Source organism: Carlito syrichta, unplaced genomic scaffold (assembly GCF_000164805.1).
Source record: "Carlito syrichta isolate Samal-C Ts95f unplaced genomic scaffold, Tarsius_syrichta-2.0.1 Scaffold273707, whole genome shotgun sequence".
Classification (NCBI taxonomy): Eukaryota; Metazoa; Chordata; class Mammalia; order Primates; family Tarsiidae; genus Carlito; species Carlito syrichta.
This window is the reverse complement of record NW_007217803.1, coordinates 134,776-162,764: the sequence shown is the minus strand read 5'-3', so window position 1 is coordinate 162,764 and position 27,989 is coordinate 134,776. Positions and strand designations below refer to the sequence as shown.

Sequence of the window (27,989 nt, the reverse complement as noted above, 5' to 3'; positions counted from 1 at the left end):
GAGTCTGCCTGATTTATTCTGGCACGTGACTCTGGGAAAAGGAGCATCTCACAGCATTTGTCTCTCTGACATTTGGGAACAAATAGTGTTTTTGTGGCAGTAGGTTTGAGCTCTGACTTTACTAGCTTTCTGAATAGGGTGATGTGAGGGTCAAGTGAGATTGGGTCTGTCTGGGGTCAGCAAACTTCTCTCAAGGGCCAGATAGTAAATATTTTTGGTTTTACAGGCATATGGTCTCTGTTTGCAACTATTCAACTCTGCTGTTATAGCTGAAAACATCCTTGACAATATGTACACAAATGAGTAGGGCACTGCTCCAATAAAACTTTATTTACAAAGGAGGCACTATGCCAGATTTGGCCCACTGGCTGTAGTTTGCCACCTCCTGGTATATGTCAGAGTCTTTAATAAACTAAAACAAAATCTAAACGTAAGCTGGTGATTATATTCATTTTTGTATTTTGTTTGGTAATGCTTTAATTGCTTTGAATATTTTCTAATTGTGTGTGTATGGGAACTCACAGATACCTAAAAACTTTCTAACAACTGATTTACAACCTAAGAACGTTATCATTCGTTCTACAAAATAGTGTCATTTATAATCATATATTTATTCATCTGGGTTGGGGGCGAGGGTCCTTTCAACTTGGCTTACTTGGTTGCCCCTGGCCAGCCAGCAGAATGAGGAAACAGCCCTGAGCTTTGTTCTGTAGGAGTGCTGAGAGCTACGTGCTTTGGCAGGTCTGTTTGTAACTTGGGTTGATAAGTTGGGTCAAGGAGGAGGCATAGAGTATTAAGTTGCTATTGTAAGTGTTTCACAACCACAGTTCAGTATTAGTTTGTCATTTTTTTAAGCTGTTAGAAAAAGAGAAACTCACATGCCATTTGGGGAAGTATCTTGATTGTATATAGGATATTTATTATTTCTGAAGATGTATTTGGCATCACATGATTTTAAATGGTTTTTTTTTTGTTTCACGTTTTCTGCAAATGTTTCAAATATGTCACTTTCTGATATATGTTGTTTATGTTGCTTTCTCATTAACATATTCGTGTAGAATATTATGGAAGAGTCTTGCCTCACTTTTCTTTATGACCTTAACTGCTAAAATATTAAAATGACGGAAATGTAGCGCTGGACTTCTCATACAATGAGATAGAAGGAGTTTTCTCACTAAAACTGAGTATCGTATGTGTCCGTGAAAAGGTTCGTGCCATTTTGTTTTGGCTGTGAGCAGTGCGGAGCTCTGTTTTAGCTGATCACATTTCTTATTTTAGCTGACCACAGAAGTTCTGTCTGGTATTTATTAAACTAACTCACTCATTGACACAGCACTTATTTATTGTTTACTAGGTGCCAGGAACTCTCCTAGACTCTTGGTGTTCGGTAGTGAACAAAGCAGACACAAATTCCTCCCTAGGGAACTTACATTCTAGTAGGCAAAGACAGACGTTAAGCAAAATAAATAATGACATGTGTAGTATGTGGGATAATGGCAAGTGCTTAGTGTAAAAACTAAGGGGGATGGAAATGTTGAGGTGGGCAGCTGAAGTTTTTGAGTGTAGGTCTAAGAAAGGCCTTAGAGAAAAGGAGGATTTTCAGCACAGTCTGATGAAGCAAGTACAAGGGAAGAACGTGCTCGTTAGCAGGAACAGAAATGCAAGATTCCTGAAACAGGGTGCTGGGAAAAGAGTAGAAAAAAAAGGGTAAACGAGCAGGACAGGAGGGGATGCGCAGTCTGTCAGACCATACAGAGCCCCAGAAGTCCTACAAGATCTTTGATTTTTACTAAGAAAAGGGAGGGTTTTGAACACAGGAGAGCTGTGGTCTAGTTTACATTTGAGGATTATCTATGCCAGGATTACACTGGCAGCCGTTTTGAAATTAGATGAAGGGGAACCAGGTTGGAGATGGAATTCAGGAGTCATGGGCATGAAAAGGCATTTAAAGCTTTGAAATTAGCTGAGATTACCTAGAGAGTAAGTGTAAGTTGAAAAGACCAGGCAGAAGTCCAAGGACTGAGTCCTGGAGGTCTCCAGTCATGAGAGGTCAGGGATATAAGAGGAACCAGGAACACCTAAAAGGAATGGAAAACCAAGAGTGTGTGATTCCCCAGAGGCCAGGGAAGACAGTGCTTCAGGGAAGAACAATCAACAGTATCAAATGCAGCCGATAGATCAATAGTCGAATAACTGTTTTGCTATAATTCTTTTTAAGACAGCCGCCATTCCTTAATTTTGCAGTATCCTAATACTTTCTTAGGAAGGTGGAGGTGAGTTGATTTTTCTATAATTAGCAGTTGACTTTTGAAAAGGATTGTAATACTTCAGCTACTTCGTATTCATGCTATCTCTTAGAGAGGATTCATTATTCACTTACTCATTCAACAAATATTTGAGCATAGAAAAATGCTACTTCTTGTACAGTAGTTAAAAATAAAGATTAACAAGACACAAATTCTAACCTTGAACTGCTTACCATTGAGTAAGAAAGACGAAACTGTAACAAGGATGATAATAAGGCAGTATTTAGGTGGAGCAGGAGTGGTACTGCCTAAGTGTATTAAAAATGCAGAGAGCTTCTAGCAGAGGTTACAAGGGAAGGCACTCGTGTTACTTTCTAGTCTTACCTGATACTGGACCAGGAGTGGGCTGAGATTCTAAAGGCCCATGGACTTGTAAGTGGCCTCGCCGTTAACGTCACAGTGGCCCAGACTAAGAGTCCAGTGCTCATGCCCTGATATTTTGAGTGGGAAGGGTAGACTTTATGAAGGTTAGAAGGGCAAGGCATTCTGTAAGAAGGCACAGGGAGGCGGGAGACAGAGGCCATGTCGTATTTTTTGGAAATGGCACACAGAATTGTTAGAATGTGGGGTTCATTTTGGAGCGTACAGGAAGAGCTGGAAAGATATTTAGCATGAGATTGTGAGGGGACTGGTAAGTGAACCGGGTGTGTTCGGAGAGGGGCTACTGGGCAATGGATAGAAAGAAATGGGAGAAACACTCTGTGCTGTGGGGTACTTTTAGGAAGTTATCATTTGTTCCATGTAAATCGTTCATTCTTTTCAGGGTTGAAATGCATACATCTTACACTCGGACTGAGGGAAGCAAGGTGTGTTAATATAGTCTTTCATATTGTTGCTTTTTTCAATTTGTTGCCTTGCTTAGGACCTTTTTTCGGAGAATATACTCCTAGGTAAAGATTAATTGAAACCCATTTGACTCATTAAACGGAATTTGAACACGGTGATTCCACCAATGCTGAGAACATGGAGTACACTGTAATTGCTTTTTAAAAAAATATACATTATGTACCATGATTCTGAAAATACCAATGTGAAACTTCAAAGGGTTGAGAAAAGCCAAGTGCCTCAAGGTTGGATAAGTAGGCCAAGTACAAGGTTGTAAAGGCCAATCGTTAAAGAATGGGACTAACAAGGGTCAAAGATTCTTACTGAAGTCGCATGAAAGGGTGCTCAGTCACTTGTCGCTAGGTTACTAATAAGAGTTTGCCACTTCTGTGGCCGCAAAAGTTGATTTGCCTGGTTTGTACATTAAAACTGGTGGTGGCGGCTAGTGTGCTTTCTGTTCTTCCTGCTTGAATGAGAGGAAGCGGAAGTCGGCTGCCAGCCTTGTGTCCTTGGGCTGAAACCTGGCTAGGTTCCTGCTTATATTACCTGCTGTGAGATGGGCTATTTCTGGTTTCGGTCGCACTGCCCAAAAGATAAGGAATTTCAGGAATTCTGGCGAACACCTCTGAAACAGAATCCAGAACAATGGGCCTTTTACAGAACCCTAACGTGTGACATTCAGAGAGTTATTTTAACTTGTTTTCTCTTGGCCCAGTGTGGAGGCATGTGGTTCCTAGGAGACTTTGGACCTGGGGAATGGGGATTGGTGACTGAAACTGTCACTAGGAAGTCTGCTCATACCACATGCCGCCATCACTTTTATTTAGAAGCGAAGTCAGTCTTTTAATTAGTTTCTTGGTCTCACTTTAGTTCTGTTTTCATTTGTTTTGCAGCAGCCTGCCTTTGGCCTTTGCATGTCAAGGGCTGTCAGCTCTTCCTTGGGCTCTGTGGAGCGGTTCTGGGGACAGGGGATCGTTTTGAGGCCTGTTTTCCTCAGTCCCCCCTCATACTCTCCTGTCTGCCTGTTTTAAGAATGAGGAGACAACGCACATTAAGAGAGCTTTGGAAAATGAAGTTTTATAGAACTACAAGCCATTTTGATCATGAATAGAGGGTCTTTCTGGTGGTAGGAACAATTGTTGTTTAAAAGTGAAATTAATGATATTGCAAAGGGAAAAACAGTGCAGCTGATGAAAGCCAATTAATTTACCTGTATTTGTTTGTTTCAGCTTCTGAGTCCAGGGCTTAAGTACATAGAGCTTAAAGGATTGGGTGTCTGAAACTCTTTCTCAGTCTGCTTTTATTTTTCTTGATATTCATGAGGATTAAGGACTGAGAAATACATGTGCGGTTAGCTGATGTGGAAAGAACATTCAGAAAGTGAATCTGTTACATGGAACACAAAATGAGATTTCCGGTTGTTCTGCCCGGTGATATATACGATAGCTTTATGGGAAGCATGGAAGAGGGCTGGGCATGTTTCAACCCTTTCATTTTAGATAGCATTTCTAGGCTGTAAACTGGGGATTATATTCTGGCTTCATAGACTAGTATGAGATTCAAGTGAAATGCTACACCTGTGCAAACAGCTCTACATGGCAGACGGTGGTACATGGTAGGCAATCTTCTTGTTATTAGAGCCGGCGATAATTATTTTAAAAGATATTCTGTTGAGCTCTGTGATGTACAAGGTACTGTGTGAGGTGATTTGGAGGACTCAGAGAAACCTATAAAATGTGACTCCTGAGATGGAATGGCTTGCACATAAAAAGGTAACTGACAAAACACTGTACTATATGGACAATGAATGGTAGAGGAGATCAAATAGTTCACAATTTCATGAGATGTTCAGGAGTTTTTCCTAAGGAAGCAGACCCTTAAAGATAGGTACAATATGGATGGACAGAAAGAATGAGGGGCTATTCCATAGGGAAGTAGGTCTCTTCCCGCCTCCCTTCCTCGCCTTCCTTCCTTGCCTCTGTCTCTGCCTGTGGAGAATAGCATTAAGAGTAGGAAAGATGGTAGCATGTTAACCTTACTGTTTGCCAGCTGTGTGGCCATGGCATATAACCACCTTAAATTTGATTCTTTATCTCTGTAATGGATATAAGAATACTACAGGCCAAGTGTCGGTGGCTCACGCCTATAATTCTAGCACTTTGGGAGGCTGAGGTGGGAAGATCGCTTGAAGTCAGGAGTTCAAGAGCAACTGGGGCAACATCGGGAGACTCCATCTCTGTATATTAAAAAAAAAAAAGTTAAAAAAATAGCTGGTTTTGGTGGTGCACACCTGTAGTCACGGCTACTTGAGAGACTGAACTGGTAGGATCACTTAAGCCCAGGAGTTCAAGGCCTCAGTGAGCTATGACGGCACCACCGCATTCTAGCCTGGGTGACAGAGAGAGACCCTGTCTCTGGAAGAAATAAAAATAAAAAGAATAGTACAGAGGGTGCTTGCTCTCCAAATCTTGCAGTTACAAGATAACACGAGGAAAGGTTCATTACTACACAGCAATATTTACTCTGTATTGGTTACTTATCTAATAAGTCCCTACTCAGATAACTCTCCATGTTTAAACCTAGTGTTGGTTCCCTCAATTGCATTAACTCTTATGACAGCCTAATATTGTAAACATTTGACAATGCTATGCAAATAAAATGCAAATCCATTGTGAAACTTCAAGCCTTGCGAAAGATGCAGGATTTCCAAAATTCCATGAAAGTGATTTTCAAGGCTTGCTAAAAATACTTTCAAACCCATTAATAAAAACGTGTGTGTGTGTGTGTGTGTGTGTGTGTGTGTGTGTGTGTGTGTGTGTGTGAAATCTTCACAGAGCACTCACCATGCCTCAGGCACTGTTCTGAGCATTTCACACGTGTTCATGTACTCTCCACAACATCATAGCTCCCAAGACAGGCCAAAAAAGAGAAACACAGAGGTCAAACCCTGGAGTCTGGCCCAAGCGCTTATGCAGTTCATCACTGTGCTACATCGCCTCTGCTTAGATCAGCTGATAATTGACCCATGACAGGAAATAAAAAAGGAGGAGAATGGGCACCTCACTCGAGAGACTTCAAAGGTTCAAGAATGCTCTTGAGAAAAAGTGACAAAAGCAATCAACTAAGCAATGCAAATAGTCATTGGGACCGTGGGCTCTTGGATCAGACTGCTTGAGCCTCACTGTTCCTTAGCTGTGTGACCGTGAACAGATTATTCAGTATCTCTGTGTCTCTGTTTCCTTATGTGTGAAGTGCAGATAATATGTCTACCTATAGCCTTGTGTTGTGGAGTTATATGATTAAACTATCTATAGTCTCACCTTACAAAGAGAGTATACTCAGTCATGGCTAATTACTTCTGAAATTAAAATTTGAAAAAAAAGACCCTCTTTATGATCATGTTCCAAAAATCAGGCCTGACGAAAGTCACACCTTATGTCATTCCCCAGTTTTGTTCAAATAATTCATTCTAAAAAATCCTCATGCACTTATTTTTCCCCTTTCTATGAAATATACATGTGGTTGCTAGAACAATGATGACAAAAATGTCGTTTAATAACAGATGAAATAAACACATTTTATTTTTCAAAGTAAAACCTGAATAGCAGTCACACACACACACACACACACACACACACACACACACACACACACACACACACACATCCTATTTCTTATGAAATTTGCTCAACTCTAGAGGAATGAGGTGCAGTTGGAAATGCAGGTTGCTGTGCAGACACATAGGCTGGTGATTGCCCGTGTATAGGAGTGTGGGCATTGTCTCTGAGTTATGAGGAACTCTGACAGGTTTTTTCTTTCTTTCTTTTTGAGTTGGAGTCTCACTCCATTGCCCAGGATTTACTGTGCCACTTAATTTTTTTTTTTAGATTAGAAAATATAGTTCATTTAGAAAGTAAATTAGAGAGGGAGAGAAAGCGGAGATTTACCTCCCCAAGTTAGGGGAGAGGTCCAAAGCCAAGAAACATGGCCTGGCCATAGCTCAAAGAGCACAATGGCCCAACAGGGTCTAGTAAGGTAATGACCTTTTTTTTAAAATTTTTTAATTTTTTTTTTAGTACTAATTCTCTTGATTATGAAAACCTCTCTCCTGGGATTTTTTGAAAAGATTGAATGAAATAAGCATGTGTAGCCGGGCTCGGTGGCTCAGCATGTAATCCCGCGCCTTTGGGAGGCTGAGGAGAGTGGATTACCTGAGCCCGCGGGTTCGAGACCCGCCTGGGCAGTGAGACCTCATCTCTACAATAAATCAAAAAATCAGCCGGGTGTGGTAGCGCATGCCTTTAATTCCGGCTACTCGGAAGGCTGAGGCGGAAGGATCGCCGGAGCCCAGCAGGTGGAGGCTGCAGTGGCTGGGAGCGGCCACGGCACTCCAGTCTGGGCGACGGAGTGAGACTCCAACTCAAAAAAAATAAAATAAGCATGTGTAGTGCCAGGCATATAATGAGCACTCAGTGCTTGCCAGTGATTCTTCCATTAATTTGTTATTATTGCCAGAAGGTGGGAGTGGCACGAACAAAGTACAGATACAAGAACATACATGACCTGTTCAGGACTGGTTGATTTCTTCTGTGGACATCAAGTACCTGCTCTGAATCAGATTCAGCTGAATATGTTTCTCCATCTGCCTCCTCTCCCTCCAGCTCTCTCACTCACTCACTCACTCATGACCAACACTCTAGAGGAGTCAGAGGTAAAAACCAATTTTTATAGTAAATTGTACTTCCTAAATGTAGCTGAGACACAAACGCCATGTACATATAGAGAATGGGATAATTTCTCTTGCTTAGGGTAATGGGGAAGGTTTACTGAGAGGTTAATGTTGGAGCTGGATATGCCTGCCTGGCTTCAGTGAAGCGTGCTTGACTCCAGAGGAATGAGGTGCAGTTGGAAATGCAGGTTGCTGTGCAGACACATAGGCTGGTGATTGCCTGAGTCTAGGAGTGTGGGCATTGTCCCTGAGTTAGGAGGAACCGTGAAGGCTTTTATTATTTTTTTTTTGAGTTGGAGTCTCACTCCATTGCCCAGGCTAGAGTGCAAGGCACGCTCACGTCTGTCCACCCAGCACCGACCTGCAGGGCTCAGGCAGTCCTTCCGCCTCAGCCTTCCAAGCAGCTGGAACTGTGGGTACACGCTACCATGTCCGGCTAATTTTTTTATTTGCTGTAGAGATAGGTCTCACCAAGTTACCCAGGCTGTTCTTGAACCTGTAGGCTCAGGTACTACATTCACCTTGGCCTCCCAAAGTGCTGGGATTACAGGCTTGAGTCACCACGCCCGGCATGAAGACTCTTTTTTAAAATGCAGGTTTCTTGAGGTCTGATATACACCTAGTAAAATTCACCCTCTGAGAATGTGCAGTTTGATAAAACTTAAGGTACATATAAACCTGTAACCACCACCACCATCGAGGTGCAGAATTTCTACCCAAAAGTTCCCTTGTGTCCCTTTGCAGTCAAAACATTTCCTTAGTCGCTGGCCACCACTGGTCACCGCTGGTCTGGTCTTCAGCCCTCTAGTTTCATTTACTGAACGTCTCATGGCATCAAAGTATATCACCTTTTAAGTATGACTTCTCTCACTTTTAACAGGATGGTTTCGAGATCCATCCATGTTGTTTTGTGTGTTGGTAATTTGTCTATGGAAAGTTTAAAAGACAAGAGAATGCCACCGTAGTTTAGGAAGACAAGTCTGTTGGTGGTGGTGTGTGAAATGGAACAGAGAGAAGAGAGGATCCAGCCACATTCAAGCCTCATGGAAAACCCAGGGAGCATTTCTGCATGGCAGAGAGGAACCCAGTGTGCTGGGGAGGGCGGGGTAGGAGGGTGCGAGTGAGGAGTGATTGAAAATACTTTATTGAAGCTGCAAAGTTACCTGAGAGCTCAGGGACAGACACGGGCATCAGCTCTCCTGGAAGTTGCTCTCATCCATTCTCTATACTGTGAGGAAGATGAGACTGGGGAAACCAGCAATTGGATAACGCTTCTCTGCAGTTTTTGCCTTTTGCTATATTTTGATATATATTCAATAAAACAATGATAGCTCCTGTATTATTACCTTCATGAGTTAAAGTATGAACATTGTACAGTGTAATAAATACAATGTTTGATAATATGAGCTGTGGTAATATATCATCCAACTGCAATATTTTCCAGTTATATTCAGTAGCAAAGACTATGTACTTGGGTCAGGAAAACTTTTTTTTTTTTTTTCATATCAGGTAAACTTTTACAGACTTCTGATCCTCCTTGTGATATCTCTGTAAATATTTCTTGCCCCTAGAAACAATTTACTTTCTCAGAAAGGTAAAAATAAAGAGCTCTAAGTTGTGTGGTCTGGATTTTTGTTTTTAAAATTGTAACTTCAGACATAAATGACGCTCTGAAGGTTATGATATGGATACTGGAAGATAAAATGGTAAAATGCAAGTTCATTCTTACTTTCTCTGTCAACTGCAGTGAGGATTGTGTTTTACATGCCATAGAAAAATAGTGACTGAAAAATCAAAAGAGTATAAAAATATCCCACCCTTGATTTTTCCTTAGTTTTGCTCCTGGAGAAGATAGAGCATGATGACATGTGCAATAAAACGTTGAAGATCACAGATTTTGGGTTGGCACGGGAATGGCACAGAACCACCAAAATGAGCGCAGCAGGCACTTACGCGTGGATGGCCCCTGAAGTCATCAAGTCTTCCTTGTTTTCTAAGGGAAGCGACATCTGGAGGTAAGCAGTGTGCCTTTGGCTTTTGCAAACATCTGCAGAAACTGCTCGCTGTGTTTTATGTCAGGGAGTCCCAAAGTATTCACTAAGTCAGAGCAGAAGTTGTCCGGGCCTTTTTGGAGAAAGCTTTATGGTTTTGATCAAAATGGTCATAATGACAATGGGACAGGTAATTTGAGGTTTGTGTGGTCGTATGACTCCACTGGATAGGAAAACCTTCCCGTTCAATCTGAAGTTTGACTGAAACTGGTTATAATTTGAGTTAATGCCAATGTGCAGATTTTGTAAGACTTGCCAGTAAGTAAAAGTGAATTTTCATTTTAAGCAAATTTTGATTTCTTGTGCCTCACAAACAATATTAGCACAGTTGGAACTTGAGAAAAAAGTTTAGACCAGTCCCTTCATTTTATAGATTGTATCATCTAAAGATGAAAGCCTCCTCTTTGAAGGTGGGGAGCTGTACCCCAGTGGATGCCCAGGTTATCTTGATTTTCCATTCAGCCATGTCTCATTAGGGGGTGAAGATACTAAGAATAATAGAACAACAAAGAAAAATTGTGCTGTTTAATATTTGCATTGCACTTGCCTTTATTTATCACTCATAAAATCCTGTGTGTTACTAAAATGCCATTTTTTTCTGTTGTTTTTTTGACAGCTTTGTTAAGATGTAATTCACAATCCATGGAATGTATTCATTTAAACTGTGTTAGTATATTAATAGAGTTGTGTATCTATCACCACAATCAATTTTAGAACATTTTCATTATTCCAAAAAGAAATTCTGCCCTCTTCATCTGTCACCGCCAGCCCCATCTTCCTTCTCAGCCCTAGGCAGTCATTAATCTACATTCTGTATCTTTAGATTTGCTTATTCTGGACATTTCATATAAATGAAATTTTATAATATCTGACGTCTTTCCCTTAGAATATTTCCAGGTTTATGCATAACATAGCTTGTGTCAATACTGCATTTTTTTCTTATGGCTGAATAATATTTCACTGTATGGATAGGCCACGTTTTTTTTTTTTTAACATAGTCATCTGTTGGTGAACATTTGGGTTGTTTCTACTTTTTGGCTTTTGTGAATCATGCTGCCGTGAGCATTCCTAAACAAGTTTTTGTGAGGACATGTGTTTTTTACTTCTTTTGGATACATACTTAGGAGTAATGAAATTCCTGGGTCATATGGTAATTCTACGTTTAATCATTTGAGGACCTGCCAGACTGTTTCCCAAAGCGTCTGCACCGTTTTTCATTCCCACCAGGAGTGTATGAGGGTTCTGATTTCTCCATATCTTTGACAACATTGTTATCTGACATTTTTATTTTTATTTTATTTTATTTTGGAAGTGTGAAGTGGTATCTCATTATGGTTAAAATTACAGTTCTTTTTTTAATAAAAGAAAACTAGGGCCAAGAAAGGAAGTGCCACTTGCTAAAAGTCCATTTCCCTTAAGTGGTAGAACCTCCTTCTATTTGAACCCAGATCTGTCTGACTTCCAAATTCATGACCAGCAAAAAGTGTGTTTCTGTTTCAGCCTCTGGATGCACTAGAAATTATTTCCTCACATTCACACGTGATGATAGTGGCATAGAGCACTGTCAGTAAAAGCTTATCCTTTGCATTTGAAATATGGTTTGATTGTTCTACTTATAACTTATAAGAAATTTATCAATTGGGTTAGGGGTTTCTATTGTTTGAGGACCAGTTTAAAAAATACAAATGAGCCAGGCTCAGTGGCTCAGCCTGTAATCCCAGCACTTTGAGAGGCCAAGGTGAGTGGATTGCCTGAGCCCGCGGGCTTGAGACCAACCCGGGCAGCTTGGTGAGATCTTGCCTCTACAATAAAAAACAAAAATTAGCCAGGCGTGGTAGCACATGCCTATAGTTCCAGCTACTTGGAAGGCTGAGGCAGAAGGATTGTCAGAGCCCAGCAGGTCAATACTGGGGTGGCCATGAGTGCCACTGCACTCCAGCCTGGGTGACCGAATGAGACTCCAACTCAAAAAATAAAAAATAAAAATAAAAAAGATAGTATAATGAAGCCCTCTCCTGAGAACTCATGTAGTTATTCTAAGAATCCTTTGGTTCCCTTCTCTAAGGTGATTTTTGTTCATTAATATGTGAGTTGTTTACTTATTCTTGAAATTATGAAAGTGTCTCCTCTGATGAACCTTAAAATAATATTCAATGAAATTATCAAAAAATCAGAGAAGCTTTGAAAAATATTGGTTTCAACTTAATAATGCACAGTTATAGCATTGTATAATTGACAAATGCTACATTCTATATATGTCCTATTTTTAAGAGTTAGAACGGTGTTTTAAGATGGTACAGCAGATATCACCATTATTTTATAGGAGAGTTAACTGAAGATCAGCTTTTTTAAATTTTAAAGATGTGGGGTACAATTCAGGATGAAGCCCATCAGTGGTCCATGTACAGGTAAAGTTTGGGCCTCCAATTTGTGAAGATAGGCATTAAGGGCTTGTGAATGGAGGCATAGCCAGTGAGTAGTCATACTAGCAAAGCTCAAATGCAAGTCTGAATCCACTTGCCTTTCAGTGGCGCCCTGTTACTCTTCCTCTTCAGAGGCCTCGGGGCCTCAGGGCTCTCATACCTCTGAACAGGGCCAGTAGAACATCAGCTGGAGCATCCCGGAGGCTCCTTTGCTTGGCATATCCTGCTGTTTTCCACATTCTTTATCTGCATGTTTTTAGTATGTAGTCAGTAATGCAGTAAGGCAGTCACGGAGGAGTCTTAAATGAAAAGTTACCATCTCCAGGGATGACATTGGACCTGGAGTTCAGCATTTCCTACCCTTCGCCAGTCAGGTCTTCAGCAGGCTTTTTCTATCCTGCTTGTGATGTAAATGCCCACCTCCCTTAAGACCAGGAGATGATCGAACGATACCACCTTCTTTCTGTCTGCTATCTTCAGCACTGTGCTTAAATGTTCCATATAGGCAATACACATAAGGAATGAGAATTTGGTAGCCTCTAAATTTCAAACGACTTTTCTGACTTAAAGCTAATGGAAGCGTTAAGAGATTAGGAAAGAAACTAGGGCTTCACTAGTTATTGTTACATTAATAGAATTTTAAAAGAAACTGAATATGACAATTTATTTTACAATATATTTTTATTTTTAATTGACACATAATAATTGTACATATTCATGGCATACATAGTGATAATTTGGTGCATATATTGTGTAGTGATCAGATTGGGGTAATTAGCATGTCTACCATCTCAAGCATTTATAATTTTTTTATGTGGAGAACATTCAGTGTCTTTTCTTCTAGCTACTTGAAAATATATAGCATATTATTGCTAACTACAGTTATCCTGCAGCTCTAAAACACTGGAACTTATTCCTCCTATCTAGCTATAATGTAGTTTTTTGTCTTTAAGTAAGACAGTGTTTCTTATATGCTGTTGTGTTAGTGAATCCTCTGGAATGACTGGTTTTTTAATGTATTACCAAAGAATAATGTTAGCATAAATCTTACGTCTTGAAGAAGAATAGAAGAAAACTAAAGCACTGACCTATATAATAAAAGAGAATAAATATATGGTAATGCACGAGGCTCATGCCCTTGTGTACTAAGTTGAATTTGGGCTACCAAATTCTGTGGTGTAGATGTGTTATGAAGTTTGGCCCTTCAGATTCATTTTAAAAATTTATTTAGAAATCCTCTCCTGTGCATTTTTTTGTTCTTGTTTGTGACTGCATTTGCCTTTGAAGAACCGAAGCAGCAGGTTCAGGGATTCTGCACCATGTGCGCTGATCTTTAGAGAATGCAGCGGCTGCAATTGTTTCTTGGTTTTTTTCCCCCTCATTTCCCCTCAGCCTCCTCCACTGCCAAACAGAGACATGTGACCAGTCAGCAAGTGAGTGCAAGGAGGCTCATTTCGCCTCCTTTTGTCTGTTACTGTTGAGCAAGATGGTGGCAATTTGACTGACACGTTTCCTAACATATGAAGGAGATGCAGAAAGATAAGCCGTTTCCAAAACCTATTTAAGATAGTTAATCAACACAATTCTGTCTCAGTCGTGTGGTACGTAGCATGAGATTTCTGTGGGGCTAGGCTTTTCAGTGTTCCAGTCATCCTCAAGAGCCTTTACGTAAGTGTGGGAAAAATAAGATAGAAGGAGAAACGTCAAAACAACCATGTTACTCTTCAAGTGTAGCCTGCCTCTGGTTCCTGTTTAACTGAGTCATGTACTACTTACTCTTAAGCTTATTTATTAAGTAACTTTGATTGCTATAATGAACGCGTATTTGGTTTCCGGGATGGAGTGTATTCGCATGTGTTTGAATTGTGGATGGGAAGAGCCTCCCTCCCACCTTGGGATGTTAGCAATTTATGGAATTTGCTGGAAAAGAGGATCCCGTTAGGAGCGAGATGAAAGAACAGATGTGTTTATTCCACCAGCCGTGTCATAAGGAAAAGATGCCTTTAGCTCATTGAACATAACGATAACCTTGCTTTCCAGCTATGGAGTGCTGCTGTGGGAACTGCTTACGGGAGAAGTCCCCTATCGGGGCATCGATGGCCTCGCTGTGGCTTACGGGGTTGCGGTCAATAAGCTCACTTTGCCGATTCCATCCACCTGCCCTGAGCCGTTTGCCAAGCTCATGAAAGGTATTTGTGCTGCTGTGTGTGTGTGTGTGTGTGTGTGTGTGTGTGTGTGTGTGTGTGTGTGTGTGTTGGGGCAAAGAGAATTGTTCATTAGAGCACTCTTTTTTTTTAAGCAAAAAAGGCAATTTCAGTGATTCTAATTTTCAAATACTTTTAAGTAACCACAGTATTTTAAGAAGTAGAAACCTAGACTTTATCTAAAGTATCAGATAAGCCGGGCTCGGTGGCTCAGCCTGTAATCCTGCGCCTTTGGGAGGCTGAGGTGAGTGGATTGCCTGAGCCCTCAGGTTCGAGACCCGCCTGGGAAGTGAGACCTCATCTCCACAATAAATCAAAAAATCAGCTGGGCATGGTAGCGCACGCCTGTAATTCCAGCTACTTGGAAGGCCGAGGCGGAAGGATCGCCGGAGCCCGGCAGGTCGAGGCTGCGGTGGCCGGGAGCAGCCACTGTACTCCAGTCTGGGCGACAGAGTGAGACTCCAACTCAAAAAAAAAAAAATATCAGATAGAGTTTTGATGAACCGAGTAACTTAAAAGCAACCCAGGTTTATCAGTGCCTCACTTACGTATAAAACTCAACTGAATAGTAATAAAGTTTTCACCCAGTTTATGAGTAGAGTTCAAACACAGTATTGAATAGACTCCAGATGTGCTATTTTGAATTATTTATTTTCATTTTTTGGGTTGGGATCTCATTCCGTTGCCCAGGCTGGGTGCAGTGGCACGACCACGGCTCACCCCAGCCTCAACCTCCTGGTCTCGAGTGATCCTCCTGAGTAACCTCCCCAGTAGCTGGGACTACAGGCACCTGCCACCACACCTGGCTAACTTTTTGGTTTCTTTGTAGAGACAAGGTCTCGTTACATTGCTAGGGCTGATCTCAAACTCCTGGGCTCAAGAGCTCTTCCTGCCTCAGCCTCCCAAAGTGCTGGGATTCAGGGGTGAGCCACCACACAGATGTGTTATTTTAAATTCTACCTAATGCCCCAAAAGTTTTTAAACCCTAACTGGCATGATTTGGCTATGGCCTTATGTATTTGCTCCTTATCTTTTAGAAATTGTTAACTAACTCTTTTGGTAAACAGCAGTTAGTTAAGAGTTAGTTTAAAATTGTTAACTAACTCTTCATTATTAGACTATTTCTTAGAACTTATCTTGTGATTATAAAATTTTAGTTTGGTTTTCTTGGGTTGAGTTTATGCTTCTGTCAGGAAATCATCTGACCTCAGCGGCTTAGGCCTCCGAAACACAGAGTTGTTGGTAGGGTACGGAGAGCACACCTCTGTCTGTTAAATGTGGAATGATAGCAACAGCAACAGCTTTATCTAATAGTAATTATTATACATGGCTCTGACCTTGTATTGCATTTCTGTAAAGACATACCTGAGGCTGAGCAACATGAAAGCAAAAAGGTTTAATTGGCCCATCATTCTGCATGGCTCCGGCATCTGCTCAGCTTCGGATGAGGCCTCAGGAGCCTTTTTACCCATGGCAGAAGGCAAAAGGAGCCAGCAGGTCACATGGCCAGAGAGGGGACTAAAGAGAAGGAACAAGGCCAGTCTCTTTTAAACAACCAGCTCTGGAGTGAACTAGTAGAACAAGAACTTACTCAGAGCTCACTCATTGCCATACCAACAGCACCAAGCATTCATAAGGGATCTGTCCCCATGACCCAAACACCTCCCACTAGGCTCTACTTTCTTTTTTTTTTTTTGAGTTGGAGTCTCACTCTGTCACCCAGATCGGAGTGCAGTGGCCGCTCCCGGTCACCGCAGCCTCCACCTGCTAGGCTCCGGCGATCCTTCCGCCTCAGCCTTCCAAGAAGCCGGAATTACAGGCGCGTGCTACCATGCCCGCCTGATTTTTTGATTTTATTGTAGAGATGAGGTCTCGCTGCCCAGGCGGGTCTCGAACCCGCGGGCTCAGGCAATCCACTCACCTCAGCCTCCCAAAGGTGCGGGATTGCAGGCTGAGCCACCTGCTTTCAACATTGAGCCTCAAACTTCAACAGGAGATTTGGAAGGAACAAACATCCAAATTATATCAGACATGGACACTGTAAAATTATTCAGAATATTATCAATAGATTCTTTTTTTTTTTTTTTGAGTTGGAGTCTCACTCTGTGACCCAGGCTGGAGTGCAGTGGCACCCTCACGGCCACCACAGCCTCGACCTGCTGGGCTCAGGCGATCCTTCCACCTCAGCCTTCCAAGTAGTTGCAACTACAGGTGTGCACTACCATGCCTGGCTAATTTTTTTATTTATTGTAGAGATGAGGTCTCACCAAGTTGCCTAGGCTGGTCTTGAACCCGTGAGCTCAGGCAATCCTCTCATCTCAGCCTCCCAAAGTGCTGGGATTATAGGCGTAAGCAACCATGCCTGGCCATCAGTAGATTCTTAAACTCTTCAGGAATAGGCTCTATAAACATAGGCTTCTGGTTTTGAATGACAAATGTTACATCGAAAGAAATGCAAGTTAAAATATTTCTTAGCAGCTCTGATGTCTTAGATGGAATCTGAACAGTGCTGAGAAGTGGAATTAATGTGGTTCTTGTTTATTTTAGAATGCTGGGAGCAAGATCCTCATATTCGGCCATCATTTGCTTTAATTCTTGAACAGCTGACTGCTATTGAAGGGGCAGTGATGACTGAGATGCCTCAAGAATCCTTTCATTCCATGCAAGATGACTGGAAACTGGAAATTCAACACATGTTTGATGAGCTGAGAACAAAGGAAAAGGTAAGAGAGATTCTTAATTGTGTAATGTACTCACATCTAATGAAGAGTATAAAGCAAGAACTGCTCTTTGTTATTCTTAAATATTTTCAAATATCGGTATTTATTGATTCTTGCTTTCTTTCAGGTTAAAAATAAAATAAACAAGTATACTCAAAATGGGGAAATATCTCTTTTATTAGGGAAATTAAAAAAAAAAAAATATATATATATATGGAGAGAGAGAGAGAGAATAGCATGGTGAACCCTTTGTATGCATTAACCAGGTTCAATAATTGCCATTATTTTATTGTTTTATTCATCTCTCTTCCCCATTATCATTTTTTAACCAGAGTATTTTAAATCCTAAATTTGTGTCATTTTTATCCAATATGCATCTCTCACTGGTAAGAATTTTTAAAAATAGTGTTTTTGCCATTAGTATGTAGAAAATTAACAATTTTTAAATATCATATAATACTTGGTCCATTTAATGTATACATGATCTACATGTTGTTTTTGGTTACATCTTTTAAAGCCTCTTTGGTGCTAGTTCTCCTCTGTTCACACTCTCTTATTTCCAAGGCCATTGCTTTGTTGGAGAAACCAGGAAAATGCAAATGTTGAACACTTTAACTTCATGAGTTCAGCTGTGCTTAGCGTTTATGTTTTCAGAAGGAAACAAATAAGCCTGTATGTTAAACATACAGAAGCTGCAGTTTTGCTACCACATAACAGTGTGAAATTTTGAAAAGTAAAAACACCTCTAATTGGAAGGCAGACGAGCTGGCAAGTGAGTTGAGTAGCAGAGTCTCTCTTGAATGGTGTCAGGTGCTATTAGATGACGCTGAAGAACCCCAAATTCAAGACATGGTTTTGTGCGACAGTGCTAGTATTTATTTTTTAAAATGTTTTTGTAGTACAACATTGTAAGTTATTGATAACTCTTTATAAAGTCGTGTAATCTTCTGGGAAGGAATTTTTATATCTTATACACTTGTGATGCTAAAATAGTAGAATTCTCTTTAAGTAGGGGATATTGCTTAGCTTAAATCGTGTCCATTTGTTTATTCCAATGTATCACAGTGAGGCATGGAATTATGATATAGCTTAGAGTCATCTTCCCATGTTAAAGTTACCTTGACTTGTGTAGTAGAGTTCTTCATTGTGTCTCTAGACTTTCGTAGTGACCGTAACACTGAAGGCCAATAGCCAGCCTACATCCAGAGGAAAAGACAAAGAGCGAATAAAAAGTTGTGGTTTAGGGCAAAAGATATGAACAGACACTTCTCAAAGGTAGACATCCGAGCAGCCAACAGACACATGAAGAAATGTTCAACCTCACTAATCATCAGGGAGATGCAAATCAAAACCACACTGAGATACCTAACTCCAGTCAGAATGGCAGTTATCAATAACTCAAAAAATAACAGTTGCTGGAGAGGGTGTGGCGAAAGGGAACACTTCTACACTGTTGGTGGGAGTGCAAACTAGTACAACCTCTGTGGAAAACAGTATGGCGATTCCTAAAAGCTCTAAATATTGACCTCCCATATGACCCCACAATCCCCCTACTGGGAATATACCCTGAAGAACTCAAATCATTCTATAAAAAAGATACCTGTACACGTATGTTTATAGCAGCATTGTTCACAATAGCAAGAACCTGGAAGCAACCATGCTGTCCATCAAAAGAGGACTGGATTAAAAAAATGTGGTACATATACACGATGGAATACTACACAGCCATAAAAAAGAACAAAATCATGAATTTTGCAGCAACCTGGATGGAACTAGAGTCTATAATACTGAGTGATCTCTCACCGAAACAAAGATCTGAGTATCGCATGTTCTCACTCATATAGTGGACCTTGAACATCCAACATAATACTATAAGAAAATGACTGACAGTGGTGGGAAACTATGGGGGGAGGGGAAGGGAGATGGGATTAATGGTAGTCAATATCTGTCTGGGGATGGGGAGACACCTCTTATCAACAAGGGGGCCTGAACGAAGCATATTTGTATACCTGACCCTTAACGGTACCCCACAATATCATAATAAAAATACGGATAAAAAAATAAAAATAATAAAATATTGTAATCAACTTAAAAAAAAAAAAGTTGTGGTTTCAATATCTATGTGCCTCATCATTTCCTGAGCTACTGTATATGACACTGGGCATGAGACCAAGACATCACATGCCCAGATTCTGTCCTTACATAGCTTGCTTCTGTTATCATGCTAAGTTGGAAATTAATACAAGATGGATAGGGCAGTTTGTACCCGTGAATGCCAGGCTAGGGATTTGGACCTTGTTGACAAGTTGTTTTTTTCCCCCCTTTTAAAAAATGTATTCATTTAATTTTTATTATAAAGATGTGGGGTGCAGTGCAGGGTTAGGTATATAAACATTGGTCATGCAGCTACCCCTGTGGATGAGCTATACCCCTCCCTCCCCTGGAAGTGTTCCTCAACTGCCAATTCCACCCCTCTCCCCTGACAGTTTTCCCCTACTGCTGATTGCTTTCTTATAGCATTATAATCGTTCAAGGTCCGTTGGTGAGTGAGAACACGAGAAACTCTGTTCTTTGCTCCTGTGAGAGAGCACTGAGTGTGACCGACTCCAGGTCCATCCACGTTGCTGCCAAGTCCATATGTTTGTCCTTCTTTATGGCTGCATAATGTTCCATTGTGTATATGTGCCACCTTTTTTTTATCCGATAGTCCAGCTTCGAAGGGCAACACGGTTGGTGCCATGTTTTTGTTATTGTGAACAGAGCTGCAACAAATCTGTGTGTGTAGGTATCTTTTCTGTAGAATAATTTGAGTTCCTCTGGGTATATTCCAATAAGGGAATTGCTGGGTCATATGGAAGGTCAATTTCTAGTTCTTTCAGAAATCGCCCCATTGTCTTCCAAAGAGGTTGCACTCATTTGCATTCCCACCAGTCGTGTAGAAGCGTTCCTTTTTCTTCACATCCTCGCCAGCATCTGTTGTCTTATTACTGATGGCCGTTCTCACAGGGGTTAGGTGGTGTCTCGGTGTGGTTTTGATTTGCATTTCTCATTTCTCTGATGATGTGTGAGGCCGAGCGCTTTTTCGTGTGTCTGTTGGCTGCCAGCATATCTTCTCTTGGGAAGTGTCTATTCTTATCTTTTGCCCACTTTCTAAAGAGGCTGTTTGCTTTTTTCCTTTCGGATGAGTTCTTCAAAAGGGTTTGATGTCGCATCTTGGTGACACTTGCAAGTCAGACATGGAGGCAGAACCTCCTCCTACTCCCCCTCTGCCATACCCTGTCCTCCTCCTTATTTGTGGTGATGGGATCCCTGTTCTCCCGGGTGCCCAGCCTCAAGGGTCTGTAACGGTCTTACCTGTGGTCTCCTGTGTGACTGTCAGTGACAGTCCCCAACCCTAATCCCTGCTGCCCCCACCCATCACCAGCACTGCCACCGCCTTGTCTTGACTGGGTGTTCTGCACCCAACCTTGCTGCCTTAATCTGTCCCCTCCTCCTTCTATAATGAGGTGTGCTCAGCCTTCCTTCCACAGCCAGCTCCTTTTCCATATCCACATTTTTTCTCCTTACATATACAGCCTACTTTTCCACGGCCTCTGTCCAAGCCACATTGAGTTTCTCAGTTCCTCTGATGCCATGTTCCTGACCTGCAGCCTCTGCACGTGTCTTTCCTCTGTTGAGAACCATGTTCCCATCCTAGCTTCTGTCTTCACCTCATGAGTGGTGGCCCTTTTTTTCTCAGTTCCTGAAAGCTCTCTTCCTTCTTCTACAGCCCCAGATAAACTGTGGGCTGTTACAGTAGCTCTACTTCCCTTATCATGGCAGGAAATCATCCTTTATTATCATTTGCTTGTTTAATTGTTCTTGGACTGCCTTTTCTGTTAGATAATGAATTCGTGAACTATGCTGTTACCTTCTTGTTCATTTGCATCTGCACCATTAAACACAGTACTTGGCACATGGCAGGCATTAAATAAATACATCAGATAAACCTATACCATGCTAGTATGCTCCTAATATGTGTTTTGATAGTTGAGAGATATTAGCAATTATTGTCATTTTAAAGTATATATAAGCTATGAATCCTGTTAAGAATCTTATGCCATAAAAGAGGTGTGCAACTCAGCTGTGAAACTTCTTTTTTTTTTTTTTTTTTTGAGTTGGAGTCTCACTTTGTCACCCGGACTGGAGTGCAGTGGTCGCTCCCGGCCACCGCAGCCTCGACCTGCTGAGCTCCGGCAATCCTTCTGCCTCAGCCTTCCAAGTAGCTGGAACTACAGGCGCACACTACCATGCCCAGCTAATTTTTGATTTATCATAGAGATGAGGTCACAACAAGTTGCCCAGGCGGGTCTCGAACCCGTGGGCTCAGTCAGTCCTCTCACCTCGGCCTCTCAAAGCTCTGGGAGGCAGTGCAGGGCACAGGTCCTGGACAGGCTGAGCCACTGAGCCTGGCCAAACTTCTTACTATAGATTCTTGAGAAACTTTCACACATGTACACGGGGAAACAGCTCAGCGTTGCTTGTGTCAGCATCATTTGTAATAGTAAAAAGCTGGAAACTACCTCAACATCCATTAACAGAGGAGCAGTTGCCTAAACAATTGTATAGTCATACAATGGAAATCGGTGCAGTAGAGTAAGCCCTTGCTAATATCTTTGATAGGTTCTTGGAAACTGATTTTAAGTGAAATCATGTATAACAAAACCAGTTTTACCACAGGCTGGTTGATAGAAACAAGAGTTAAGTTCCTAGGGCATATTTCTGGTCACAAAAACATCACCAAACTTCTAAATAAGGACCCCCAAACAATTCTAAAAAGGACTCCAAATACTTCTAATGTTAAACACTGAAATAAATGTGAGCTATACATGCTTTTAAGGAAGATTTTTTAAGAAGTAAGATAATTATTTACCCACTTATTCCAGTTCAGAGTCACAGATGGCTAGAGCCTATCTGGCAGTGCAGGGCACAGGTCCTGGACAGGACATCTCATCACAGGACCGCTCATGCACACACCCACACTCACTCACGCTAGGACCATTTAGACACACCTGTACATTTCTGAGATGTGAGAGAAAGCCAGAGTACCTTGAAAAACCCACTCAGACATGGGTGGAACATGCAAACTCCACGCAGACAGTTGCCCTGGCCCCAAAGTGATATTTTTTTCCCTCGTCAACATTAAAACAAAACACCATTGAATGAAGTGATGCTATCTGAAGACCCGTTGTAAGTTAATAATGAACTCTAGCAACACGTTCCAGTGTGAGTAAATCTAAACATAATATTGGGTAGAAAAAATTGAGTTGCAGAAGAACAGGTACAGTATATACCATTTATGTAAAAACAAAACAATACTACTCATGTATAAAAAGGCTAGCAGTATAGATTGGGAAAGGTGCTCACCAACTTAAGAACAGCAGCTTTAACAGACCTGAGATAGATATCGTAAAAATTTTACATCTATTAAATCGTGGTGTTGAGTGCATGGGTACTTGTCTTTCTCTCTAATTGTAGTGCATTAAATATTTTATAACTTAAAATGATTAAAAATAATGAGAGAAAAATGTAAGCTGCTCAAGTCATTTTTTAAAAGAAGTTGACACATAGATAATTCACTCCCTCCCTTAGACTTTTAAGTATTTTGTGAGTTTAGACCTGGGAAACCAGACTCTGAAGAGTCCTGCTAGAACACTGTTGGCTGGATTATATCTTAAGTCCTACAGTTCTGTGAAGGATTACTACTAACGATTTCATTAACATGGTTCTTAGAACTTTAGTGCATTTTGTTGACTTAAAATGATAGGAAAAAGACTTTTTTTTTTTTTTTTTTTTTTTTTTTTTAGGCACTTTCCCAAATTGTTTTCAGGAATTCTAGAATTAGATGTTTAATCACAAAAATGAAAAAGATTTTGAAGAGCGGAAAATACTTTGAGAAAAAATAAAGATTCAGATCATAGAACTTAAAATTTGGAAGTGATATAATTAACAATGAACTGCTATTGATGTAACCTATTTTATTTAATTATTTTTAATAATTGATAATTATTTGTGAAACTGGAAGATACAGGCAGTTCTTAATTACATGTGGCGTAAAAATAAAAGCATGCTTCAAGAGTACATGTCAGCTCTTTCTCCATTTGGATGTTTATAATAGTTTCTTTGGTCTTTTTATTTTTGAGCTATCTTGTGCAGTAGTGGCATCTGTTTTTCCTTTTTATTTGACTTTTGTGCATTGTTTCTTGATAGGCAGCATTTATGGTATCTTGTGAGCCTTCTGATTTACAATTAAAGGATATATGATACTTTGGAGTTTTTTGCTTAAAGGTTTCTATTTGCTGCTTTTTTGGTGGAGTAGAAAGCACAGTGTACGTGCCGTATCTCCCTTTCTTGTTCACTGATTGCTGAAAGTAGGAGGCGTCAGACTTGGAGTTAATGGTCAGTAACTTGGCTGTGGTCTGTGTTATTCAGTAAACTGTACCCTCCATAGATACTGGGTCCTCCCTAAATTCCTGGCTTCTTATCTCTGTGTGTCTGTCTTTGTACATTATGTGCATGCACCTGTCTTTGACCCACTGTGTGGAGGTATGCCGTCGTTAATGATTAACATCCACTGCCAGGAATCTGGATTTGCCATTACTAAAGTAGTCTGTGCCAAGTAATTAAACAAATATTACTGTTAGTAATCTCATCAACCAAAAGAATGTCTTTATGTGTGTGCTTCAAAGTATTCAAAAGAGTTCTAACATCCCAAACCTTTTAAAAACTTTTGAAGGTCTTAAAATTTGTTAAGAAGGAAGATTACTCTTGCTACTTTCTCTTCAATCTTATTGTTTCTCTTTTGTACTCTTAGGCAAGTGATTTTTTTTTTTTTTAATTGATCAAGTTGTTGCAAGGAAATTCTGATTTTAGGTTGGGGCCCGGAATTAAAAAATGTGTTTTATTCAGTTACTATAGTGGTAACAACAGCCTAACTGGATTTGCTGCTCTTTATCTCTTTATCCTAACATGTCATTTAACAATAACTGATTGTATTGATATCAACACCACTGAAAGGCAATATCTTCACCAAAAGGTAGACAGTAATGAGTTAGACATTGGAAGTTGACTGGAAATTATCCTCTGTCCCTACATATACTACAGTAAGATGTTCAGTTTCGACAAACTAATTGCAGAAAAGTCACCAGCTAAAAAATGGATTATGGGATTTTTTTAACATGGAACTTTTTTCCTTTTCTTTTCACGTAATAAATAGTACTTTATATCTGACATAGTGTAATGAAGAAATACCCGTCTGCTCTAGAATAAATAAGAATCAACTAATACATATTAGCTGAAGTAATTCAGATATCTCTTGGTCTAAAATTTATCACTGCTCCTACAGTGATACGCAATTGTTTATGCAATTTGTTTAGGAAAAATAAATGTAAAGAAAGTTTCAAAGGTAAATTTCAGTTTGGTTTGGCAGAATTACCATACATTCTGAATTAGTTGGATCTGAATAAATAAATTTTTTTGTTATTAGCACTCCCCAGTCTCTTCTTGACATTGCTCTACTTTTTTTGAGGGAGGATGGTCTTCTGTATTTATCTTCCTCACAAATAGGCGCAAATCACTCTTTGAGTTCATCTGTAAAAGGTCCAAGGGATTAGTATATTTGAATTGGCATTCTTGTCCCATGGTTTGGCTCTAGATTCCTCCAGGAGCCCCTAGATGATGGTGTTTCCTCAGGGTTCTGCCCTCTTGGGGGTGGGTCTCCTTAAGTGTGGCCTGCTATGTAAAGTAGGAAGTGTTTGCACAATACTCACAACTGCCAAGCCTCTACCTGAGAAAGCAATTGCAGTTTCTGGTAAAGATTGTAGTGTTAGGGTATTCTAAGATTCAGTTTGGAGCAGTATGAATAACAGCTTGCAAATGCCTTGATTTCTGTTTGAGTGCTTGATGTCACAGCAGGGTCATTTAGAATAGAAAGTGGTTCAGCACTACAAGGAATATTTCTATCTGGTAAATAGTAGAATACTTTGTATAAATGACATAAAAATGAGGATATGGTTTTAAAACTTTGTGGCATTCTCAATTTTACTGTTGGATAATTTTCTTCTAATAGGAATGAAAGTGTTTTTGACTTCATACATTCTCTATTTCTCTGAAGTTCCATAATTAAAAAACCAAAACCAAAAGGAAGTTAAACTTTAATCAATAGGTATCATGACAGAGGAACGTTTATTAGCTAACTATGAGATCTGTTATGAAGAGATACTTTCCATTTGTCACTGGGATCCTGAAAAGTTCTTTGTGTATGAATATATTTTCCTTTGGCTTATAATTTTAGAGATGTCTTATTTTCATTTCCATCAAGCCTTCAGCAGACTTCTAAACATGTTGGTTTTGTCTTCTCTTTTAATCTCTCCACCAAGGTGTTCTATTCTCAAAGCAAACTCATAAATACCTTAAGCAAGTCTCTCTGTAAAGAAGTCTGAACTGCTGTTCTTTGTAACTAGAATAATTATCCTTCCGTTAATCGAGCTTTAGTTTTTGGTGTTATTTTAAAAGGGTCATTCACATCTGTGCTTTTTTGCTGTGTGTTAATGTACATTTTATGTGTCTGGTGATTATCAAGATAAGAGATGGAGAGAGAGAGATGTGTCAAAAATGTATGCTGCCTCTCTTAGATTCCAAAAACTAACAAAGAGGAATGGAGCCTGTGCAAAGGCTTAGATTTTCCTGTAAGTTAGTAGGAATGCTGCAAAGGTCTTAGCTCCAAACATCCTGTGAGGACCTGAGTTGACCAAGGGCTTGAACAGGCAAAGAGAGGGTTTCAGTGTCTCTCTGTGTGCGGGAATTCAGTGACTGAGGTGATGTAGATATTGGGGAACAGACCTGAGCTGTCATTCCTCCTGCATAGACTGACACGTGGATCTCTCATAGGAACTGCGATCTCGGGAAGAGGAGCTGACCCGGGCGGCCCTGCAGCAGAAGTCTCAGGAAGAATTGCTGAAGCGGCGTGAGCAGCAGCTGGCAGAACGGGAGATCGACGTGCTAGAGCGAGAGCTGAACATTTTGATATTCCAGTTGAACCAGGAGAAGCCCAAGGTAAAGAAGAGGAAGGGCAAGTTCAAGAGAAGTCGTTTAAAGCTCAAAGATGGACGTCGCATCAGTCTACCTTCGGGTATGGTTTTGTGTTCATGTTTGATAAAGGTTTTTGTGTGTCATCCTTTTCATCAGCCTTTTTGTTTCACGAGCACTGGGAAAGATGGTAAAACAGGGAATGATAAAGTAACTTCAGTCACTGGCTTAAATTCAAGGTCCTGATGCGGTAGGTGCCAAGTGAGCTTTCATGTAGAAAGCAGCATAAGTAGGACATTGCTGGTCACGGCATGCAAGTGTTTAACTTGCAGCTCACTTCCATACAAATGGATTAGTTGATTTACTCCTTTTGAAATCAAAGCACAACTTCTTTTTTAGTTAATTGCACTGAACCACATTTTGTGGCACTGGGAAAGTCCAAGATGACAAAACTGTTGATATTTTATCATTAAGTGCATTGCTTCCACAAGGATTTGTAATGTCTCTGGTATCTGAGTTCACTGGAGTCACTGATACTGTTGTGAACACCTTCAACAGAATACATCAAGTACTTCAGTTATGCTCCTATTTTCATCTAAGGGTTTAACATTCTTCAGGTACAAAAATAAACCAGTAAGCCTAGGGGAGTCTTGAAAAACATCATGACATGGACATAAAAGGATGACTGAATCCTTTTGATAATGTGTGAGGAAAAGCCAACCAAAATAGAAAACATATATTAATTCACTAAATAAAGTTCTTTAACATTGCATATTTATACTTGCTTTAAGGAAAAACCAATCACCCTCACTGTATTTTGTGATTCTTTTTAGTGGTAGGGTAGGCTAGTGACAGAGCAAGAGCAGACAGCACTTTTGTGAAATGTGTATTAAGCATCTCTATCTCTCTATAGCTCTCTATTTTTGTATCTGAGCATTACATATTACAGTGCTTCTTATGATTTCTGGTATTTTCCTAAGATGTTTGTTAATGGCATGGAAATTTGATTTAAATAGCAATAACAACCATTTTCTTTTATATCAAGTATGTATAAATTGTCTTGTGAAACACTGATTACAAAATACTAGAAGCTTGACAGCATACGCTGGCTTTTTAGGTTATTGCAGATATCCCCAATTGATCTGAACATTGCTCATATGTGGTAGTTATGACATGTGTTATATAGCATGTGGTTATATGTTTATAGTCAATATACAATACACTAAATATGTATCCAGTATATATTTGGTTTGATGAAGTGAGACTAGACTATGGATCCTTATGCTTTTTACTTTCAACCTCTCTGGGGGGGGACGTTCTTTTCCAGATTCTCTCCTGAGCCAGGGTGTTGCTGGGTGGATCACTCATTGGATTGTCTTGTATGTCAGTTAGCCATCATTTTAAAATAGACTATTTGATCTGTGATAAAGCTTCTGTTTTCAAGCATAAACGATAGAAAAATTCAGAGTGGCACTAGTTGTGAATTTTCTTCTCCAGTTCTCAGCTATATCAGCTTCCTTTTCTCTGTGTTTTGATTTTGTCAGAGTAATTAATGCTTATTGTTTCCCTCGGCAAATTTTGGGGGAGGTGGCAAGGAATATGAATCTGATGAAAAGGGAAATGCACTCGGAAGAAAAAAAGTCAACTCATTCCAGTTACTCTTAA

General features: G+C 40.3%; 1 protein-coding gene across 1 annotated transcript in view; it reads left to right on the top strand.

Annotated features, from left to right (window-relative positions):
* Positions 1–9,699: 9,699 nt before the first annotated feature.
* Positions 9,700–27,989, top strand: part of MAP3K21 (mitogen-activated protein kinase kinase kinase 21) — a 46,933-nt gene continuing 28,643 nt past the window's right edge. Inside the window, exons 1-4 of the mRNA XM_008052368.2 lie at positions 9,700–9,875; positions 14,375–14,523; positions 17,086–17,261; positions 26,187–26,427. Of these exons, the coding sequence (XP_008050559.1) occupies positions 9,727–9,875; positions 14,375–14,523; positions 17,086–17,261; positions 26,187–26,427 (715 nt within the window). The 5' untranslated portion in view covers positions 9,700–9,726. The remainder of the gene's footprint in view (positions 9,876–14,374; positions 14,524–17,085; positions 17,262–26,186; positions 26,428–27,989) is intronic.